The sequence below is a fragment of the Crinia signifera genome, chromosome 3 (genome assembly GCF_055691185.1).
Source record: "Crinia signifera chromosome 3, ASM5569118v1, whole genome shotgun sequence".
NCBI classification, from domain to species: domain Eukaryota; kingdom Metazoa; phylum Chordata; class Amphibia; order Anura; family Myobatrachidae; genus Crinia; species Crinia signifera.
This window is the reverse complement of record NC_139219.1, coordinates 99,133,737-99,158,500: the sequence shown is the minus strand read 5'-3', so window position 1 is coordinate 99,158,500 and position 24,764 is coordinate 99,133,737. Positions and strand designations below refer to the sequence as shown.

The 24,764-nt window shown below is 41.6% G+C and overlaps 1 protein-coding gene across 1 annotated transcript in view; it reads left to right on the top strand.

Moving 5' to 3' along the window:
• Nucleotides 1–24,764, top strand: part of THBS2 (thrombospondin 2) — a 94,752-nt gene that overhangs the window by 65,633 nt on the left and 4,355 nt on the right. Inside the window, exons 15-21 of the mRNA XM_083176275.1 lie at nucleotides 3,444–3,603; nucleotides 5,096–5,214; nucleotides 8,689–8,923; nucleotides 13,800–14,027; nucleotides 16,219–16,490; nucleotides 16,600–16,697; nucleotides 21,305–21,444. Coding sequence (XP_083032401.1) covers nucleotides 3,444–3,603; nucleotides 5,096–5,214; nucleotides 8,689–8,923; nucleotides 13,800–14,027; nucleotides 16,219–16,490; nucleotides 16,600–16,697; nucleotides 21,305–21,444 — 1,252 coding nt within the window. The remainder of the gene's footprint in view (nucleotides 1–3,443; nucleotides 3,604–5,095; nucleotides 5,215–8,688; nucleotides 8,924–13,799; nucleotides 14,028–16,218; nucleotides 16,491–16,599; nucleotides 16,698–21,304; nucleotides 21,445–24,764) is intronic.

Sequence of the window (24,764 nt, the reverse complement as noted above, 5' to 3'; positions counted from 1 at the left end):
TGGTTGATGCGCAAATTAGCAATTTGCTGCCCACACAAATGGCTGCACCCCCCCATGCCTATTTCCCCACAGGCACAAAATCATTAGATCAAATGATTGTGCAGGCGTTCGCAGGTGTAAGACACCACTCTGTATGGAAAGTGAGCGGGCAGCTGACACTGATATCAGCTGCTCGCCCCTCGCACCCGTTTACATGGGAACACCCAGTGTTTTCATGGGAAAGCTAGTGAAACACTGGCCGTTCCCATGGGAGCAGCCCATCGCTGACACCCCCATCCGCACTGCCAGGTGCGAACGAGATAGCAAAAAAGCAGATTGCCATGCCCCCATGCACCAAACGGCTGCACATGCGCATGAAAGTATATGCGCATGCGCAATCACGATATGCATGATAACAGTATAGTTAAGTGCCTGCTGCACAGAGGTGCATTTAGACCTCATGGGGCCCTAGACAATATACCGGTTTGGGGCCCTAATCCTCCAACAATCCATAGCACTATATTTTTGTGGTTCATTGCAGGTGGCATCGATAGATGATCATGCGTATCGTTCAGCCAATCAACGGCCGGCCAGTCATTTCAAAATATTCAGCAGCCGCATACCGCAGCCCAACAAAATGCAAAGCTCGGACAGATCCCGTTGCCCGCCACTACGAGCTGCCCAGCCCCCGCCACCACCACCAGCTGGCTGAACCCCGCTGCCCTCCCCTTGCCACCGCAGCAGCTCCCTGGGAGAACTACATGCAATACATTGCATGCAATTTACTGCATGTAAAAATGGCACGGCAAGTGCCAGATCACACGTGAGCCTACTGGGGAGCTGCCAGGGAGCTCTAGACAAACTGGTTCGACTTGTCCTTGGGACAAATCAGGCCAGTGTATAGGGACCTTTAAAGTTTTTGAAGTCACGCAGCCGGTGCACTGTGTAACAGCAACTCACATTTTAAAAATCTACAGGTCGCATGGAAAACGTGAACTTTTAGGAGTACTTGAGGACTGGGGTTGGGAACCACTAATCTTGTCTATAAAATGAAAAGAACAAAAAATGTCAACAAGAGGTGCTCACGCAGCTTTAGAAATTAATCTGCTACATTCAACATTTTTGGGATATTTGAGTTGAACAAATACTTTGCCTGCAGGCTCCAACATATACCCCTAACCCCTCCTTTCTGTTCTCATGTGAAATCATAGGAGAGTCCACTATAATTTTATTACTATAGTATGCCTGAAGAGCTGTACAGTCCATGAGATGTAAGCACATCCATACTCTGTTGTTATACAAACATCCTTTATCACAAGATTCCACACAGAAAGCAGAGATGATATTTTAGAAACAAAACATTATATATAAATATTAGACATAGAAACATAGAAACATAGAATTTGACGGCAGATAAGAACCATTTGGCCCATCTAGTCTGCCCCTTTTTTTACCCTCCAGGTAAACTCAACCCTTTTTTAATCCTTATTCACCAGCGACAATCTGACAAGCTTGGCAAATCTGACAGCAGTCCCCATAATAGGCTACTGTATGAGGGTTTGCTTCTGTTGGAAATGGTGGATGTGCAGGAGAAATAAACTTTGATTCAGCGGTTACTCTGCTGGCCCCTAAATGCTGCAGGACAGGGAACCTGCTTGTGTGACATCAGCAGGAAAAACACATTCATGTCAACAAGGCAGCATCGTCGTGGAAACAAAACAGGCCTTTGTATCTGTAGGAATCCCGAGTGTCCATTGTGACATCACCTTTGGGCAATGACCGGCTATCACACTATGGGGGAGATTCTCTAAGCAAAAAATGCGGTAAAAACCCCGTTAACAGGGTTTTTACCGCATTTTGGGATGCTGTAAGCATCCCCCGCCGGGATACCGCGGTGGGGGGCATCGCCAGAAAAATCTGGCGATGCCCAATAGAAGCCAATGGGCTTCTACCGCAACCCTCCGCCGCCCTGTGCCGACCCCCCGCATCGCCCCCTCCCCCCTCACCTGTGTCCGGGCAGCACAGCGCTGTGCTGCCCGGACCTGTGACCTCCTCCCTGCACTGATCCTCTTCCGGGTGCAGGGAGGAGGAGAGCCCGGCGCAGCAGCAGCAGCGTGTGTGAGGGAGGCGGGAGCCGCCGGGACCTGTTGGGACCCGGCGACTCTCACCGCAAAGGACAGCTCTTAACGCAAGAGCTGTCCTTTGCCTTAATTATCGCATATGTTACAACATATGCGATAATTAAATATGCGATGGGCGGCGAAGGGGGGCGGAGATTCTTAGAGAATCTCCCCCTATGAGTGCAGTGCCGAGGGGCGCACTTAGGTGACCATGCATGCAGACACTAGGCCATTAGTAAGGGATGTACTACATACACACTTAAATGATGTCCATAAAACTTTCTAGAAAGGTATGATTGGGAGGCAGACTCAAGTGTAGTGTTATCACAAAGAATTCTCATCTGATGCTGTATTGCTAATTGAACTAAAGTTAAAACAACATTAATAAATTCATTCAATTGCCTACTGCACAGAGGCGCATTTAGACCTCATGGGGCCCTAGACAAGATACCGGTTTGGGGCCCTGCTCCTCCAACAATCCATAGCACTATATTTTTGCTGTTGATTGCAGATGGCATCGATAGATTACCATTATGTGTGCACAGTCTACCAATAAATGCTCACTTTTGTGACCATCGCATTAGTTACAAATCTGAATCAGGCTCTAGGGTCTCAAGTGTGCTGGCTAGAAAAGGCCATTAAGCACACAAAAACCTTTCTCTTGCCTTTCACAGCCATGGCAGCTTTTGACACCCATGACATTTTCACATTTGGGGCTGTGACATACCTGCCGCAGAAGAAGAGGACGCCAGGGTCAGGAACTTTCAACGAATGATGATGTGAAACGTGTTTTTTATGAATGGAGAATGGCATATTTTATACAAATGTGATTTTTACGAACCGTGACAAATTTCGTATTAAACATACAATGTTTCAATGTTTCAAATACAAATGGGAAAAATATGATTGCCTATGAATAACAACGGCATCGGAAAATAAGAATGTCATAAATACAACACGTTAGTAAATTATACGTACTCAACAGAACATGTCCCACCACAAATACGCACAGTTTTTCGTGGGACAGTCACGTTTTTCAATTTTTTTGGGACTGTCCTGTGTACCACCCCTGGCTGGCACCTTCCCGCATTGGGAACGGGGCAATTGGGCACAGCATCTATTCTTGCCCCGTGTGTATAATAATTGTCGTCGTGTTTAGAGCCATGTTAGGATTCCGAAAAATAGAGGTTAGAAAACAAGGAAAGGAAGTTGAGGTTAACGGTCAGTACCCAGGAGAATGCATCAGACCCACTTGTGTAACATAATACCATGTAAATTTAACATACCATAATACTACATTTTCTTGGGATGATTTTTTACAGCAATTTGATTTTTATGTTACAGGATAATTGTCCGCTGCTTTATAACCCACGCCAATTTGACTATGACAAGGATGAAGTGGGAGACCGATGTGACAACTGTCCTTATGTGCACAACCCTGCTCAGATTGACACTGATAATAATGGAGAAGGAGATGCTTGTTCAGTGGATATTGATGGTGACGGTATGTTCTCACTTTCTTTCTTTTTTTAATTTAAAAAGTACACTGTGTGTGGAAATATTTTGTGTGTGTTTTACAACATGCATACATTCCTATTTTATTTTACATTTTATGGATAGTACTCACGTTTTATGTCACACATGTCAGTAAACTGAGTGATTTATGAATGACTGTTTTTGCAATAGCCAGCCCCTTGGCAGCCCTGGATCTGTGAATGTAGGTCTTGCATTAATGCACCCTTCGCACGCCTTCATATTATAACCAAATGGCCCATTTTTCCATGCACTACCAGGAACACCCATCGCTTTTCCACTACTGCTCTGATACCATCTGAATCAATCACAACAACACCTCTGTGTGTACACTTGGTCATTTGGTTGACCACTATTGGCAGGCCATATGTTGACACAGTAAAAAGGTCACGTGGCTTAGGTCAGCAAGGTCAAAAGGTCCATTTTTTTGGTGTCTACATCCACTTACACCGACATGGACGCCATATAAGTGTACCGCTTCACTTGCCATGCTTCAGGCATGGTTATATTGTCCTACTGTGTCCATTTATATAGTGAAGTATGAAAAAAACAACTTTTGGGGATTTAAAAAAAAAACTCATATCAACCTTTTTAATATCAAACTTTCCCATGTCGACCTACTGCATGTGTTGATCTTTTAACCATGTTGACCAAAGATATGTTGACCTTTTTTCAAGTGTTGACCTATGGTCTGTTGACCAATAGTCGACCTGCCAACTGCATCCCATACACTCTGGGTAACACAGGTGCCATATAGGTTTTTAGAACTTTTTCTGCATGTACAGATGTAAATAATCTCTCAAGTGCATTGTATGAACATAGACATGTGTGTGGATTGCCGTAGTTCAGAATCAAGCGATTGACGTTACAGAAAATTAATATTTTCAGATTTGGGTGATAGTAAATGCCAAAGGACTTGCAGTTCTAATATCCCAGGATAGACATTGACTTATAATTACAATATTTTTGTAATATCTACCCACAGCACTTATATTGTTCTATACAGTATATTTTACAATAACTTTTAAGATGTAATAAAAACTACTTTTGTTTCCTAGAAAATGATTTCCGTATGATAACAGACTTATTGAATTAAATCAGTGTTTCCCAAAGTTTACTGAACTAAAGAGTCCTATAGTATCAGAATTTTATCCACGGAACCCCTAAGCCAAAAGTTTTTTATTGATAAATTATAAAAATAAATCTTAATTAAATAAATTGTGTTCATGTTTCATCTTTAGGTTTAATTATGTGGTAAGTGACAAGATTTGCGTCTGTTTGTCCACATGTTATATTATCAGACACAAGCACCGGTTTTTCCTATTACATTGACCATAATTAATTTTAATTGGTCCTGGACCCCCAACCCAAAGCACCCCTCCAAGTACCCTGAAGCACCCCAGGGTGCCACGGCACACAGTTTCCGAACCACTGAATTAAATAACGTTATTTATTCTTTTTAGACATCTTAAATGAATTGGATAACTGTCCATATGTGTACAATACTGATCAAGCCGATACAGATAAAGATGGAGTGGGCGATCAGTGTGATAACTGTCCTTTGATGAACAACCCTGACCAGGTATGTAACAATAAGAAGATAAACTAAAAATATTAAAACAAGAGCTTTTATTCCTCAGATTTTTTTTTTTGTGGTATTTAAATTGTGTGCTAGCAACGTTGCTCTGAGGCTAATTAATATAGTATGAAAATCCCCTGGCTCTAGAGCAAAGTATGGATATTTCGTTTTAATCCAGACATTAGCTGTGGAATGCAGAATTACTCAGAACTATGGGGGAAATTTACTAAAGGAAATTTGTAAAAAATAGGTGTATTTGTATTTAGAAATACACCTATTTTTGACATTTACTATCCCGAAAATACGGCAATTCATATTCGTATTGATAGCACATCAATACGAATACGAATTGCCGTATTTTCGGGATAGTAAATGTCAAAAATAAGTGTATTTCTAAATACAAATACACCTATTTTTTTACAAATTTCCTTTAGTAAATTTCTCCCTATACCTCCAGGGTGAATCGCTGAAAATAGTGAAAGTCAATGGCAGTCATTCATACCCAGAGGCCTTTGTTTAAGCACGACAGTTCAATGTGAAATTCAGAGCCTTACAGTTCTCTTTCTGAATGCCTCACATACAAACTCAGTCTTGTGAAGGACACAAATAGCCATTGTGCTTTGGAAATCTGGTTACGGTAAGTGAAAATACAGTTGGGGTGCAAGTGCAACAGATAAAAAAAATTGAGTTTGTTCTCTGGTGGTGTGCCACGTTGTAATTTGTGTCACGTATACAACTGCCCATAAGCAGCATTAAGGGAGCACACACAAAAATGTCTGTAGTGAATGCTATAACTTTTGTGCAAAACATCGCTCATGCAAAGCAGTCCTTGCACTACAAGATGTTATTTTTAAGATAGGTAATGAATGTAAAGTGTTACATTAGTATAAGTAACTAATGTGCAGTAAATATTCAGGGGGTGGATCTGCTGTAGGTTATGGCCAGCATTTACAAGATAATAGTCATATGCATACTAGGTTCTAGATTAGCAGTCTCTGAGTATTTTCCGTATTTATTGTTAGTGTTGGCGGCACAGGCACAAGTTCAGGTATTTTATGCTGCATCTGTACAATGAGAAACCTATTTTAATCACACTGCTGATAACTGTTAATGACATCCCTGCTTCTTAAAGACAAAATATAATAAAAGCTATAATGTAAGTGCTAATATAGTTACATTTATCATATATTGTAGATCAATGGTAGTAAGCAGTTCAATGTTTTATAGTACAGTGCATCATAATAATATGCATTCATTGTACAGTGCAAATGGCGTATAAGACCTTCTTATTCTCTCATTCGTGCTACATTGGGCAGTATTCAATGAACATAATCGCGGCGTGCAGCGAATCCTGTTTAGGATTCGCTACACTGTCGCCGCGTTCTGGAGAGCTGGAGTCTTCGCTGCCAGCCCTCCCTGTCCCAGTATTTAATACCGCAGGGGCTCGCTGCCCCTGACGGCGAATATTAACCCCTGCGGTGTCCCGCAGGGAGCCAGGGGATGGAAGTCTCCCTGCCTGCCCCAGAATGTATGTGGAGTACAACCGGCCCCCCGGGAGAGCCAGCAGTGGACCGGGTATTCATTGCTTCTGATCGTGCATATGTAATGATGGGGAGCAGTGAATATATGAATATCTAATGAGTGTCTCTTGGCTCCCGTCCCTCTGCTGGCTGCTATGTGTAAAAAAATTTTTTTCTTAATTAAATATATATTCATGTGCTTTAAGCACATGAATAAAAATAGCATGGCCTTTCACATAATAAAATTCCTGATTTTTTTACACCAAATGTAAAAAAAAAAACTTTATTTGAAAAGTTCACATTCCACTTCACCATGAAAAGATGGCGATTTGCTACACGGTGACAAACGGTGAAAATCACTTAGAAAGATGGCAAAAAGTGCACGTTGAATAGGGTGATTCACTTTCTGACACAAAAAAAAACGTGAAAATAGCAAATTCGCCGTGAAAAATGGCGAATTGGCCTAATTGAATACTGCCCATTGACACAGAGTGCGTCTGATCCCGAGCCATATGCAGCCTTGAATTAAGCCGCGTCTAGTGATTTCTGGCATACTGGGTCTAATTAAGATGCTATTGGAGCTGCTATTGCTGCTGCTTACTTGGAAGCAGAGACAATGCACTAGTAGGGTAAATCAGCTGGAATCATCTGGTATAAGTATCCTGCATCCATGTGTGATCCAACTCATGCCAAACACCACTGTTTGTAGAAAGATACCAGGAAAACTCCTTCTTCTGACAGAGATCCTGGCCATGGCACCAAAACAGAGATAATGGGGCAGATGTATTAAGCCTTAACAAGAGATAAATGCAGGGGTGATAAAGAGAGATAAACATCCAGCCAATCAGCTCCTTACTGACTTTTTTCAAACACAGCCTGTAACATGGCAGTAAGGAGCTGATTGGCTGGACGTTTATCTCTCTTTATGACCCTTGCATTTATCTCTTGTTAAGGGTTAATACATCTGCCCCCGTGTGTCTCACTCTCAATTTAGAGTAACGGCACCGCAACCAATAGCAAACATCTCTACCTTGATCTATGTGCCACAGATCCAACGGGATCTCAATTAGTCCCACTGTGCATGCATGACTGGCTGCATACTCATCTTTACTAATGTATGCACATTTCAGAGCCAAACGCAACTCGGTTGTTTTTTTGCAGCTGCTAAGATGCTGATAACTGAGCTGCAGCAATTTAATGCATGCAAGAGAAGCAAATCATGTCACACATTTGAGTGCCCAGTGAATTTGTCAAAATTGGTGTGAGAATTGCCAAGCAAACATTTTTATTCATCATAATGACCTGTAATGTTACCTTATATAGGAAAGATAATCTTTTTTTACACAACATATTTTAATTGAATTCATATAACAAATGTGAGTGACGCTGGCCTTTTTAGCTGTTATTTTTGTGCATCTTTCAAATAGATGTTGGCATTTAAAGGGTCAAGAGCTATATAGTCCCTCTAGAATTCCGTTTGTATTTCTCTGGCATTCTGTTTGCCACGGCAGCTAGAGATGCATACACATTACTCACAGCCCAAAATGAGATCCATTATATTAACCTAATGGAATTACTGTGGCTCCGCACAGCATATTATCTCAATACCACCATGTGCTTTATTCTGTTATTTGCTTCACTATACCTGTAAATACATTCAGTATGGGCTTACCTTGCCTTGCAATCACATGCACTCATACAATATAATGAGAATACTTGTAAATAATCTGAAACAGTGCCTCACATGTTATATATGATAAGACTATTGTTCCCTAGATCTCTCAAATACTAAATTAGAATATGTTCATTTGTAAAAAATACTTGTGAAAACAGTATTTCCAAATACTTAATGTATACCTGTATAAATACTCTCTCTGTAATTCTCCAAATGGCTGTGACATGCTTTATACCAGTTTCTGGCTGTGTTCATAATAGTTCTATGACTGTTTGTTTTTAGACTGATGTGGATAATGACCTAGTTGGAGACCAGTGTGATAGCAATGAAGACATTGATGAAGACGGCTACCAGAACAATTTGGACAATTGTCCCTACATACCTAATGCAAACCAAGCTGATCATGATAATGATGGGAGAGGAGATGCCTGTGATTCAGATGATGACAATGATGGTATTCCTGATGATAGAGACAACTGTCGGCTTACCCATAATCCTGACCAAAAGGACTCAAATGGTAAGACAGTAGAATGCATCCTATTCTCTTTTTGTGTTAGGGAAATATGTTGTGTCATTTTTATCTAATTTAGAGTTAGAATGTTTGCAGTGGCGTAGCTACATATGTGGCAGGCCCTGCGGCAGCTTGGGGAAGCGGCTCCAGCGTGATCTGTGGTGGGCGCCGCTGAGCGAACCAGGCAGCATTGAGCTGGTCCCACCCTGTACATATCTAATGAGCACCCAGCGCAGTGCATATTGAATGAGCGGGTCCCCGCCCCGTGCAATGTGCGGGTTCCGCTCATTACATATGCATGGGGCGGGGACCCGCTCATTCGATATGCACCTCGTCCCCGCTCATTAGATATGCACAGAGCGGGACCAGCTCAGCACTCACTGCTGCCTGGGTTGCCTGTCAGTTCAGCCAGCGGCGCCTGTAGTCCATCGCCTGCGGTGCTGCTGGCTGGGGGGGGGCGGATGGGCGCTGGAATTTTTTTTGACAGGGGGAGAAAAATTTCTAGCTACGCCACTGAATGTTTGGAAATATATTAAGGCATTTCATTAGTTAATTTGTATTTAAAACTCACAGTTTAATACATAATACTTTATGTTCCTTCGAAACTAAGCATTTGGAGGAAATTTAACTAAAATGTTATTTTAGTAAGGTCTTTACCCTCCACATTGCCATTCATAATCTGCAAATTGTTTCTTAATGAGCCATTTTTGAACAATAACTAATTCCAGATCAATCTGCTTAGTGAGAACAGTTGTCATATTGCAAGTGGCTGTATATGATATGTGCACACAACTTTCCTAATAAACTACTGTATGTCTATGATTAAACTGAAAAGTAACTTTCAGTTTTAAAGTAGAGAAGTTTCAGATCAAATTTTGGCAACTGCAGTTTTTCCACCTAAGCACACATAATTATATACGTTTCTCTTGTATAGCTGTTCGTGCTTCATATAAGTACAGTATGAGTTTTGCTGTTACTGAACAGCTGTCTTTTTTGCATTCACATTTCAAACCCTCTAGCAATACATGTTAGTGAAACAGGTCACCTACTGTATATGAGTAAGGCATTGCGTGAGAAGTTGTCTGGTCTGAAAAAGCCATACATTTTCATTTAGTCTTTAGAGCAGTGATTTTTTTTAAACCTTTTTCAACTCCAAATGAGATTTTAAAATTGCCAAGGCACACCCTCAGACTAATACAGGGAAAAACACATTGGTCACCACGGGAAATAAAAAATCCATTGAACCCATATGAAAAAACAATCACTCTGGTCCTCACAGGTAACAAATATAAAACATATTGTCCCTCACTTGAAAACAACTGGTGGTGGTGACTGTAAAGTAATGTGGACATCTCTAGCTCTGGTGGCATACTTGAGAACAGTTCAAGGCATACAAGTGTACCATGGCACAATGGTTGAAAAATGCTGCCCTAGAGTATCATCATATAACTTTCAGTTTTGCATAGGAGCCTCATACTATATGTATTTTTTTGGTTCTGTTTTCTTTACCCTACAAATCTACAATACTAGGCCTCTTATTCACTTTCATTATATAAATTTATTATTTATTTATTTATTAACAGTTTCTTATATAGCGCATACAAATTCTGCAGCGCTTTACAGAGCATAGTTATGAGCAAACACAAAACAAAATTACATTACAAGACAGTTTAGGACAAGTACATGGTTAATACAGATAGTTGCATCAGGGGACAGGACACTGAAGCAATTATCAGGGTGGCAGTGGTTTATATATTCTAAGAAAGGCACATGAGGAGAGAGGGCCCTGCCCGTGAGAGCTTACATTCTAAAGGGGAGGGTTAGACAGACAGGGGTAACACAGAAGGGGGAGAGGTGAGCATAAACAGGTTAGGATGAGAGATGGTCAGGTTTTATGCAGGAGGGTCGGAAGAGGTCAGCTTAGTGTTTGATATTTTAAGTCTAAAAAAGCGCTGGGTCATCCAAGAGTAGACAGCAGAGAGACAGTTGGAGATATGAGTTAGGATGGAAGGAGAACGATCAGGAAACGAGGGGTAGATTTTTGAATAAAAACTAATTAAAGGGAAAAACATTGTTGTTGTAGTCCCTGGCTCCCAACAGGAAGTATATTTTGTTTTGGACTAAGCACGCTATGAAGTGGATACTAAAGGACTTTGTTACAAGATGTGTCTAATGGCAAGTGAATCTTTTTAAAGCACTAAGAAAAAGGATGTGTGTGAATAAACACATACATCCAGAGAGCGCCACACAATTGAAAACCGTTCAAAATGTTTTTAAATTTATTGGTACATACATATAATATAAAAATGATACCCTTGGTAAAGATTTATGATAAAAATACATATAAAAAAAAAAAAAAAAACATATACACAACACAACAAATACTCCTTTAGGAATATTTACAGCAGCTGCTAGTCCCGATAATTAAAAGTTCAAGTGAACTCTCCTTGAGCACTACAATGGGATTATATTGGTGACTTCCTGTACACAATCTTGAGGTAACAATTTCAGGGAAGTCTAGAAAGTGATTAGTAGCCGGTATTTATATTTACAGTCCGTCCTGTCCGCAGACAGCTCTAGCTACACTGCCAGCTGTCACCGCCTGTTGACGACCAGTTGATGTGTCTGTATGCAGTGAGCGAGCTGCCCACCTTCGGCACACAGCTAGATGGAAATTTCTGGATTGCCGGGGACTAGGAGAAATTGTACGAGATGTAGGTAGACTCACCCAGGCTGTTCTGACTTATCTCTCCTGCCAGAGAACGGCTTGCGTTGTTGGTGCTAGAGCACTGGGGGGACTCCCGTTGATCCCTCATGCAGATAGGTTAGCTCTGCCCCTTGACGCATTTCTCCGCTGTATCAGTATATAGCGGTTTCTTCAGAAGGAAAATCTCTTTTTAAAGCACCCTTGTATGATTCAAACTGAAGAAAGAGTATGTTGATGTGTGTGCTCTAATGTCAAACTGCTTTCCACATGCCTAGCTATGACATACATACATACATGAAAGCTGTTCTTCAAAAGGTAATGTAATGTTTAAGGTACATTTACAGTACATTCTTATTCTCTCTTACATAATAAAAATGTGAGAGATGTTAAGAAATGTGTCCTAACCAGGAGAAATGCCATTTACAGTAGTTTCCCAGTGTTCCAAATGTTGTTGGCAAATGTTCTTATATCTGAGACCGTTCCTTTTTAAATTAGTAAAAATTGCTCGTATTATATAATATATGCACAAAATGCATACTTTCCAAACATTGCAAATGTTCAGAAAAGCTCTATTTGTGGCTATATACTGTAGATACTGTAAATACAGTAGCAAATATTTAGTAACATAGAATAACTTTATCTCTCCCAAGCCTTAGTACATAGACCCCTGTGACAGCTATACACTGGTCACCTTTCAGTAGATTGCAATATAGCTGTAAAATGATGGGGATTAGCGGTCTGCTATGCATTAGCCAATAGGTCATCTGCAAAACAAAGGCCATCCTCTATTAGCCTTTATTATTTGCCTTTTTAAACCATGATATGACTGACAACATAAAAATGTGCTTTAGACAGTTATTAAACAAATGTTGGCCAATGGCTTCTGGATGTGCTATGTACTGTAGATTGCCGTATTTTTTATTCATCAAAAACAGCTGACATGCAAAGCAGTAAGCCTGTATTGGCCAGGGGGCCTCACGGCCCTATTGATCACAATCCACATTTTTAATTCAGCTGTAATACATTTTTACACATACATTTGCAATATGAAATGCAAACTCTCACGTGAATTTAGGAAGAAGCTGTTACTGAGAGACGTTCTCCGATAAGGTCCCTTCCCAACAAAGAGCTGAAAATACATTATGGTACACTAATTGCATCAGGTTACCCTGCAAAATAGCTGCCATGTTAGACACTACCTTGAACACTGTTCACCAGAATGGAGTCTTCATTTATAATTGCTCCCAGAATGGACTATATATTGTAGGTATAGATAACAGAGGGGACTTTGTATTGTAGTAATCAGATTGAGGAGTGGGCAGGCAGGGGACACTTTTAGCAGGTTGTCAGAGACCTTATGATAGTTTATATAATCTTGCACATACTGTCTGCCTCCAACCATCAGTGGGTATACAGTAAACCCGCTGAACCTTCTGTAATTACTCTCGAAAATCCCAGATCTGCAAACCATAGGCAGCATGCTTGAATGTAAACGTTCACAAGTGGCTATTCAACTGCCAAGAGTAGAAGCTTTTGTTACATTTACAACAACCAGGATCTATTTATGACCAATCTACTAATCAGCCCTTGTGTCTAAATATGATTACTTGGAAGATCTCTTGCTAGATATTTGGGTTTTTGGTTTCCCTGTCTTTAAGCATGTATTACAACTTTCCCCTGAAAGATACTCATTTTTCATCTGCAATCACATATAGCCGTAAGCTAATTTTATGATTTACTGTATCTTGATCCTGATAGGGAAGCCACAATACTATGCGCTTGATATTAAATATCCATCAAGGAATGTTGCTGCAGGCAGCCATGTCATGGATAAAAGACCCAAGCCGGTCCTTGCTAAATTACATACCTTGCAGCATGCCAGAATATAATGAAACAGCAAGATTTGCCTTTCTATCCGTTATCCCTGCCAAGAGTACTCACAGCAAGACACAAAGATTAATAGTACTTTCTTGTGATAGACTCAACCACAGACTTTCACTTCAAGTGAAATGAACCGAGATGAATATTTATTTTTACTTAATCTGGAATGTTTTCTGCAGCCCATTGACCGTGGTTGACAGAGGTACAAAAACATGCACCTCTGCATTATGTATGCAATGACTTTCAAATTGATTTGTGTTATGTACTAAGTTCGCCAAAATATTTTTCTTGAAGGTGATGGGCGAGGTGATGCCTGCAAAGATGATTTCGATAATGACAGCATTCCCGATATCTATGATGTTTGCCCAGAGAACAGTGGGATTAGTGAAACTGACTTTCGAAAGTTCCAGATGGTTCACTTGGATCCAAAGGGGACAGCACAAATTGATCCAAATTGGGTGATTCGCCATCAGGGCAAAGAACTTGTACAAACTGCCAATTCTGATCCTGGTATTGCTGTAGGTAAGTACTTTTAATATAGGGATATTTCCCAAGTTACCTAGGTGCCTATTAAAATGTAAATTCAAGATTAAGCATAATGATGTTTTCACTTACCCTTTACTCCAGAAAAGAATACTTTCCTTATTCACCTGTTTGTAAAAGTAAATTGTAGTGTACAGATACTGTATGTCCACACATATCTATCACCAAAAAAGTCACAAAGTCCGTGGGTAGCCATATAGCACCCCAGACTTGTCTTGGCAGTAGCGACGCAGATGCCATGTTTTTGTACAAACATGATCGCAGCTGGCGGCATATACTTGCCCTGAAAATGGCGTTGACATGTCTGCATTTTTTCTGCCACTCCCCATTACCACTTCCTGTCAATAACTCTCCAATGAAAAACTTGCTGCATGCAAAATCACTAAGATCATGTTACTTTGAATAAAAGCTGCTGCCCACTGCAACCGCGGGTCCACGGTAGTCCCATTCCACCACCCGCCGACCACCCTAAATGTGTAGGGGCCCCAGGATGGCCCCCCTATTACCCTTCCCATAATCCGGCCCTGGTTGTGTGCAAGCATGAATTAGTCTCTAAGGGGGGTATTCAGTTGTTACCATGTTTATTTGCCAAGTGAAAAAGGTTTAATAATTCCCTGATCCATATTCAATCACAAGTGTTTTTTGGCCATTTTTGAGTACATTTTTGCCCATACCTTTTCACCTTTTTTTGTCAAATTGGCATGGGTGAAAATGGACCCAAAATCATGCGAAAAGTCTGCAAATTCGCCATAGCATGTGGATTGGTGGCACATTTGATGATCCACGTGGTTTTCACCTGTGCCGGATTTTTTGCTCAAGCAAAAACATCATCATGGAGATTGAATAAGGCAAATCTAACTTGCCCTAAAAAAACGGGCGAATATTGCATATTTTTCATCTGGCAAAAAAAATTGTCACAAATTGAATACCCCCCTAAGTACTATAGCTAATAGTATACTAAGTACTGTGTTTCAGATGATTATTTTTTTTGTCCCAAAGACATTGGTATACAATAGCAGATTAAGTACAACAATGTAAGGCACAAGTCACTAGTATGCAGTATTTACAGTAGTATATTATTAGCTACTTAATAAATCATTAGTGACTTAGTACACTATTAGGGAGTTAAGTACTAAAGCATGGAAGTCTCTATCCCTGGCAAGAGTGCCCAATCCTACCAGGTGTTTTGCGCCATATAGCACAAAGCAGATATGTGTATGAGAACACATTTGTGCCGTTGAACCTAATGAATCTTGTGCAGTTATTGCATTCATTACAAAGCTTAACCCTTTGAGTGCCAACATCAGCGTCACTCACATTTGTTTTATAAATTCAAATAAAAAATGTTGTGTCAAAAAACATATTTTGTATATAATGTAAACATTACAGGTCATTATGATGAATAAACATGTTTGCTTGCCAATTTTCACACCTATTTCAGACAAATTCCCTTGGCACTCAAAGGGTTACAAATGGCATGTAACCGATGACAGTGATGCTGGACAACTCTTCTGCAATGCCCAGGAGTGTCCAGAATTCCAGGGGCCACCTGTATGCCACTCATACTACTTTCAGACCGCAAATGCCGTGTCGCACACGGGATTAGGACACGGGTCCCATCCCCAGAGCAACACGGCATATGCGGTCTGAAAGTTACGACACCGACACGGCATATTGCCGAGTCGGTGACGTCACATGGGGCGGAGCTGGGCGCCGGCGCGTCATCGGGGGCTTGGGAGGAGGCAGTACTTGAAGCTGACAGTGCTGCCTCCTCCATACTGTGAACGGGACACGGGTCGCTCGACCCAGGCACCCGTTCACACTGCACTTGACACGGGTCATAGCCGTGTTCAACCCTGGTCAATACCAGGGTTTAACACCCGTGTTGCTCGACCCGTGGTGGCCTTTTCAGACTGCACCTTGACCCATGTTCTGGCCGCAAGAACACAGCAATAACCCGGGTCTAGAGTGCTGTCTGAAAGCGGTATTAGAGGTCTGAGTTTTGATGATGCACCCCTGCAGCACATTTCTGGTTAGACCAAATGGGGAAGAGCAACAATAACCCCACATACATTATTGTTGCCCACTCTATGACTATCCTAGAGGGGGGCTTTGAAAAGTCAGCTACAGTAGTATGATGTAAATAAATATTGCTTATGTTTTCTCTCAGGCTTTGATGAATTCAGTGCAGTGGATTTCAGTGGAACATTCTATGTGAACACTGACCGTGATGACGATTATGCTGGCTTTGTGTTTGGCTATCAGTCCAGCAGTCGGTTCTACGTGCTCATGTGGAAACAAGTCACACAGACATATTGGGAGGATAAGCCGTCTAGAGCCTATGGTTACTCTGGGGTGTCGTTAAAAGTTGTCAATTCCACGACAGGCACTGGGGAACACTTGAGAAATGCTCTGTGGCATACTGGAAATACACCAGGAGAGGTATAACATCATTATGTGTCTAGTAAAAGTTACACAACATGAAACTATTTAGTGTATTTTTAATGTGTATTACTTTATATATTAACTCAAACTGAATGTTACATTCTAGGTACGAACATTGTGGCACGATCCCAAGAATGTTGGCTGGAAAGACTATACTGCTTACAGGTGGCATCTGACTCACAGGCCAAAGACTGGTTTCATTAGGTATTCCATTATTTGTATATGACATGATATACTGTATACAGAGGGGTTTATATACTGAGTATACAGCAACTTCTAGACACCATTCAGCAAATAGCTCTGGTCTATAGATAGATCAGTAAAAAATGTGCCTTATTGTTTACTAGTTATTCTACAGAGCACTTTCTCACTTGTTAGTAAATTACCCCTCAAATAAATGGTATTTTCATACTCATATGTGATGTAGCATATAGCAGCGTGCAGTGCAGTGATGTAGTGTAGTGTGTAGGGGCATGCAGTGCAGTGATGTAGTGTAGTGTAAAGGGGCATGCAGTGAAGTGATGTTGTGTAGCATATAGAATCGTGCAGTGTAGTAATGTGGTGTAACATATAGGGGATGGCAGAGTAGTGATGTGGTGTTGTGTATAGGAGCATGTAGTGTAGTGATGTAGTGCGGTATAAAGAGGTGTGTACTGTAATTTGTATGTGTATAGTGGCATATAGTGTAGTAATGTAGGGCAGCGTATAGGTTCATGTAATGTAGTGATGTAATGCGTATATAGGCATAGGCGTGCGCAGCCCATTTTATTAGTGGGTGCACAATTGGAGGGGCATTTCTATCACCGCCTACTGGGCGTGTCTATCACCGCCTACTGGGCGTGTCCATCATGCTTGGAATAGAAAAGAAATACACATAATTTCTAAGTGTGTAACAGTAATCCTAACCCACACCCAGAGTACCCTCCTTCAGAGGCGTAACTAGAACTTTGTGGGCCCCATAGCAAAAATGTATAATGGCCCCCCCCCCCAACTCTGGTCTCTAACAGTGCACACCAGTATTGGGAACAGTAAAAATGTGCCTCTCCAAAAGATATTTTAAAAATAAAGAACGCACACATTCTAAAAAAGGGAAATGCCCATTACACATTGTGTGACACACCGCAATGCCCATTAAACATTGTGTGACACACCGCAATGCCCATTACACATTGTGTGACACACTGCAATGCCCATTACACATTGTGTGACACACTGCAATGCCCATTACACATTGTGTGACACACCGCAATGCCCATTACACATTACACGACACACTGCAATGCCCATTGCACATTATGTGACACACCGCAATGCCCATTACACATTATGTGACACACCGCAATGCCCATTACACATTATGTGACACACCGCAATGCCCATTACACATTATGTGACACACCGCAATGCCCATTACACATTATGTGACACACCGCAATGCCCATTACACATTATGTGACACACCGCAATGCCCATTACACGGCACACCGCAATGCCCATTACACATTATGTGACACACCGCAATGCCCATTACACATTATGCGACACGCCGCAATGCCCATTACACATTATGTGACACGCCGCAATGCCAATTACACATTATGCAACACACCGCAATGCCGATTACACATTATGCAACACCGCAATAGCCATTACACATTATGCAACACCGCAATGCCCATTACACATTATGCGACACACCGCAATGCCCATTACACATTATGCGATACACCGCAATCCCCATTACACATTATGCGATACACCGCAATGCCCATTACACATTATGCGATACACCGCAATGCCCATTACGCGACACACTGCAAAGCCCATTACACATTATGCGACACACCGCAAAGCCCATTACACATTATGTGACACACCACAATACCATTACACATTATGAGGCACACCGCAATGCCATTACACGTTATGTGACACACCCTATAACCCCCTTCTGACTCATAAAGCAATTACAAACTTACCCTCCTTCTTTCTTCTTCTGTCCCATGCTGCTCCTTAGGCGTCACGGCTCCTCTCTGCTTCACAGGTGCGGGATTACGAGATGCCTCTGGACTATCGCCTTACTGCTGGGCAGCACATGTTGGAGCAGGGGGGTCCATTTAATCATGGGACAATAGAGGGAGTGGGAGGGGGGGGGGCGCCGGGCGTGCTGCTGCAGGGCCACCATCAGGAGGTGGACAAAATGGGACTGGTGTCTCAATGACAGGCTTGGCAGGAGACCATGGATCCATATACAAAGCTCCTGAGATGCAGGAGACTGCTGCTCCTAGGACTCGAGTCAAGCAGATTGGGGACTTGGCTGGAAGACAAACTTGTAGAGACAGAGCTGCGGCATTTTGAATTTGCCGCTCTCCTGAAGCAAATCACAGCTCACAGCCAATCAGGAGTGACTGCGAGCAGTGATTAGTTCAGACAGCGGCAAATTCAACATGCAGTTGCGCTGTCTCTAAAAGTTTGTCTTTCAGACCATTACCCGATCTGCTTTACTAAAGGTTTCCTGCCCCTGCCCCTGTCCCTGGGGGGGGGGAGGGGCTAGAGATATTGTTGGCGGGGGCATGGGTATCAGCGGCTGCCGGAGGAGGAGCCGGAGGTATCGGCGGCAGCCAGCGGGGGGGGGGGGGGGCGGGGGGCAGGGTATCGGCGGCGGCAGCCAGCGGGGGATAAGCGTGGATATCATACACTGCCTCTGCCAGGGCGCGTCACCGTGCTGCTGGGCTGGCTCTCTGAGGCAGCACTGGAGGGGAGGAGAGCGTGGGCAGGATGACAGGAGCGCGGCCAGGAGAACAGGAGTGCAGTGGCGTCACCATGTCACGCTAGCGTGTGAAATCTATAGAGGCGGGGCCGGGGGCTATCTTGAATGGAACCCACAGCCAGCTCTTCCTAGTCACCCGGCCGCCGTGTTATTTTTGCACTGCGGGCTGGAGATCGGCGGCGGCAGCGGCAGGCAAGTAAGGCTGTCCTGACCGCCGCTGGCTAACGGTGCTGCTGCGCATTTTGCGTGCAATCGCGTGGGGGGTGCCAGCGGGCATTAGGAGGTGCCTGTGCACCCCTGGCACCCCCCGTGCGCACGCCTATGTATATAGGGGCATATAGTATAGTAATATACGGCAGCTAGGGGCATGTAATGTAGTGATGTAGTACAGTATAATGATGAAATGCAATGTATGTATCTGGAGAACACAGGGGAACATAGAAGGCATGTGGGAAATACAAGGGGCATGTGTAAAACATGCTGCTGGGGGACCATGTGACCGATGCATAGGGCATTTGGGGCAATTACTGCCTTGAGGACAATTACTGCCTTTCCCCGGGTGATAAAAATTCCAGTTTTGACCCTGTCTCACACACCAGGAACTGCAGAACACTACAACTTAAAAACAAAGGGGGTTATTCTGTTTCACGCGCAAAGGCAAATTCACTCTCTAAAGGACAAAACCATGTGTACTGCAGGCTGGGCAGATGTAACGTGCAGAGAGAGTTAGATTTGGGTGGGGTTTGTACTTCAAACTGATATCTATATTGCAGTGTAAAAATAAAGCAGCCAGTATTTATCCTGCACAGAAACAATATAACACCCAAATCTAACATTCTCTGCACATCTGCCGCACCTGCAGTGCACATGGTTTTGTCAATTAGCGAGTGAATTTGCCTTTGCGAGTGAACCAGAATAACCCCCTAAGTCTGTTTTACCAATTTAACATTGCAGCATGTATAAATCTACTTCTTCATATCCAATCCACTCTAAGCATTCCCCCCCCCCAACATTATACATTTTCTGATAGCAGGCCATACATTCAGTTATATAATTACTAAAGTCACGGCACAAGTACAGTAGTAAGTGTTTAGATGATACTTGAAGGGTAAGTGCATGAAATAGCTATGGTAACTAATATTTAATTGGTTTATTGGTTCTGCATGACATATTGGGTAGATACATACAGATACATACATACTGTATTGGGGTAGATGTATGAAGCAGTGATAAGGGGGGAGAAGTCATAAAGTGCCTGGTACTTTATCACCAGCCAATCAGCTCCTAACTGTACCCTTTTCAACCCAGCCTGTAACTTAATAGTCAGGAGCTGATTGGCCAGTGAGGCACTTTATCACTTCTCCTCCCTTATCACTGCTTGATACATCTACCCCTCTGTACTTTGGGGATTATTTAGAACTGATCGCTGGGCTGCTAAATTGCAGAGCCCTGCAATCAGATAATTGTCGCCCAGCCAGTGTGAAATCCTGCCCTATGTAAGCATGCAAATTGATGTGCAAGGCTTGCAAAAATATCACAGCTCTGCAATTAGCAGCAAATCCATACGCAAGCCGCTCACCATCAAATAATGTTTCCAGTGGGTTCAGTCTGTGCCGAGGCCATACTTGATAGCTGTGATAGAAACAGGTAGATTGGACCTGGAGCTGAAATCTCACGACACACCTGCATACACCGGGCACTCCTGCATTTCCCTTGACATTTCCAGGAAACATCCGGTTACCACCCACAAAAGCCAGCTATCTGTCAATCAACTTGCTTACGGCCAGGGATAAAAAAAAGATTTTGTTGCAAGATGGCCTCACTCATATATACTACAAGCCGTATGCATTTGCAGGTGTGTGATCAGGTCTGAATAACCTCCTTTGGCTTTTGGTCCAAAAATCTGAAAATAAAATATGTTCTGACTTGAGAGCATTTAGAAGGCGGACTATGAAAATGTAGAAAAAGAGGCGATTCTTTGATCTTAGCTATACTTTACCTGGATCATTTCCTTGTATCTCAACTATTGTTTTCCCCATAGAGTTGTGGTGTTTGAAGGAAAACAGATCATGGCAGACTCTGGGCCACTCTACGATAAGACATATGCAGGTGGACGGCTGGGACTCTTTGTATTCTCCCAAGAAATGGTATTTTTCTCTGATCTCAAGTATGAATGTAAAGGTTAGTATTATTCTTTTGAAATCATGCTAGATGCTAGTACTGTACTTCTGATTGTCCTGATGTTCTACTGAATGTTTCCAAAGGCAGCCACTATGGTGTTACATGTGTAAAAATCATGTTTGAAGAACAATAGACCAACTTATACTGTATGTTTTTCTTCTTTGCCCTCAGACATTTAGTGGTGGATGTAATGTTGTGTGAGTCTATCAGCTATGCAAGATGTCAGCTGAACCCAGACTTTATTTTAAAAGGGATATTCATTTACAAGGCAAAAACCATGACTTGTAAATGATTGCCACTTTAAAAAACATCCAAGTACAGCCGGCCGTACTCGCTCTAGGCCAGTGATGTCCAAGCGTTTTTGAATCACGGTGCTATAGATCAAATGTGGCCAACCCTGGCCCTTGCGAGCTACCAACAGTTCATGTCCCAGGCCACCTTTGTCAGTTAGGAATGAATCCAGTTCATGTTTGAATATGTGACAGTAATGACTACACCTGTGCACCAGCTAGGTTGTGGGGAAAACATGAACTGTTAGTAGCTCTCAAAGCCCTGGTTGGCCACCTTGCCCTATAGTTTCAGTTGTTTTTTTTAATGACACCTCTTGGCCAAAAGTTTGTTATATATCATCCTTAGGATCAGTTATATGGTAAGGGACAGGATTTACATCTGTTTGTCCACATATTTTAGCCACAAGCACTGGTTTTGTCTATTACATTGATCATAAATAATTTCAATTGGACTTGGGCCACCAACATAGGGCACCCTTGCAAATGTCTCGAGGCACCCCAGGGTACCATATAACCCAGTTTGGAACCACTGCTCTGGGCCCTTGGTAGAGACAGCTTAGGAGTCCAGCTGATATCTACGCACAGAGAACTTACAGTGAATGTATAAGTCACTTAAATATATTCAAGATCAGTGTCCTGCTGAAAATAGTGCAGCCCAGCTCAGACCTACATCTGAGCCTGGTGCCCCAACCTTACACTGGCTGGCAATACTCTCCAATATACCGAAAAGGCTAAGAGTGGAAAATTATACTAAATGAATCACCTACAAGTCAGCTGTACTACAGCCGATGGTTTCCAGTTTCTTCAATAGATTAGTGAAGTTAAAACCTGTGCCAACCACTCATGGAATGGATCACATAAAGTGGCTAAATAACATGTTACTTTGTAAAATATCATGATAAATTAATGATTAACACATCTAGTAATGAGAGATTATTTTTAAAAACCATATTGGAATGTATTTTAAATCTTAAAGGACAACATTGTAAAGTACACAGTTTTAGTTTTCTACAAGTAACAAAAAAAAGCAACAGTATGCAGTTCTAAAAGTATCATGCAATAGTAACAGAGCTGGATAGAACTTGGCTTTGGCCTCTGATCATACTGGAATTATGGAAACATGGCCAATCTACAGTACATGCATTTAATTAATACATCCATATGTTTGTACAAAGCATTATGTCATCGTTCTGTGTACATCCAAGATATGAGTTTCCTCCTAAAGTAACTGTACTTTGTCTCTGAGGGATTTAGATACTTAACATCTGTTTACAATCATATTGAATATTTATATATTAATAGAAGAAAAACCCACTTTTATTGCACCTTTGTGTATTACACCTTATTTCTATTACACCAAAATCGTGTCCTGTAATTTGATTGCTTGGTATCTAAGTTATGTAGCAAAACATCAGTCTGCTATTTGCTGCATCATCAATGTGTTCTGGAAAATGTGACAGTGAACTTCCCACTTGTACTTGTACCTGCTGGGCGAACAAGGACATATGACCTGCTGGGTGGTCTGGAAACTGTGACAGTTATTCGCAGCCAGCCACCCACTAAGCAGGGATTTTAAAAAATTTGACTCCTAAGGGGATGGAAAAGGGACACATGTTCAGCCCAGCAAACCTTTGCCAGGTTGATCCCCCCCCCCCCCCCCCAGGCAAATCAGCCAGTTGATGTTTAAACACTAGTGTAGGTGTGGCCAACCTGTGGCTCTCCAGCTGTTGTAAAACTACGCATCCCAGCATGTCCTTTGTGAGTTTTAGCATACTTTAGGGCAGGGCATGCTGGGACCAAATGAGCTGTTTGCACCCATAGGATTTTTACTGATTAAATATCTTATATTTCTATCAATAGAATGTTTAGACACAATTTCTTTTTGTAAGTGAATTTTTATGAGTACAAGTCCAAAAAAGTTTAAATATGCAAAAAAGACAACAACCCAGTCCCAGTCTTAAGAGGCCCATACATCTGCAATGTAATGCCCTGGTTCCCTAGTCTGCTTAGATTTGGGAATACGGGAAATCTAACATTTACCAATTCCAATTAAATAAATTTATCAGGTTCAGCGAGTCAGAGATTTTTAACATGCGGATTTTCCCTAACACATCGATGACCAGTGATGATATCAGGGAATTACGGTGATTATATATGGCCCTCATTAATTCCAAGATTTACTCGCTAGAATAATGTAATACGTGTTTTAAATTGAATGATTTGATAGAGTTGTTCTAAAGTAATTAAATTCTGTGGAATGTCCTTATGGACACTTTATTGCTTTTTTAATGGTTTTCTCAGGACATCACTGGGATTCCAACATGAAAATATACTGATGCTGGGTCTATGACACTGAAAATTTAATTAGCACATCACATGTACTTTATCAGTTGAAAAATATTTATAAATAAAGAGATAAAAGATTCATAAAATTTATAAGTGACCTTCTAAGGCTAAGGATGCTTTAATGGAGAAACCTATAATCATGTAACCATCAGAAGTTGAGGTGTATCCACCACAGATAAGATTGTTCTGCTGTGCTGCTGAATTTCAGGAAAATATAACCCATAGACAACAATAAAATCTTTGTTTCGTCAAGTGGCCCAAAGCCAGAGAAAAATGGTATTATGCAATATATATGTAATGGGCTTATGTAATATATTATGGTAATAATGGAACTCGCACTGCCAAAAAACATTTTTTTTTCCTTTCTCCAATGTATTTTACTGAAAATATGGTTCATTCCTAAAATAAAATACAGTAACATTTACAAGCAAATATTGGCTTTCATTTCTGTACATGTCAATTGTACTATCTGCTAAATTTTAAAGTTTTGCACTTTATTTAGTTAAATTTAATATTTGTGTCAAAATCGGTGTCCAAGGTATTGCTTCTGTAATCATTAAAATCAAAATGGTATATGCCATTTAGAAAGCATAGGACAAAACTCATATCCAGATGTTGACACAACCATCACAGAAATAGTTATATCACATTTAGGTGATTTGATGGAAGGGAAAAAAAAGTTTC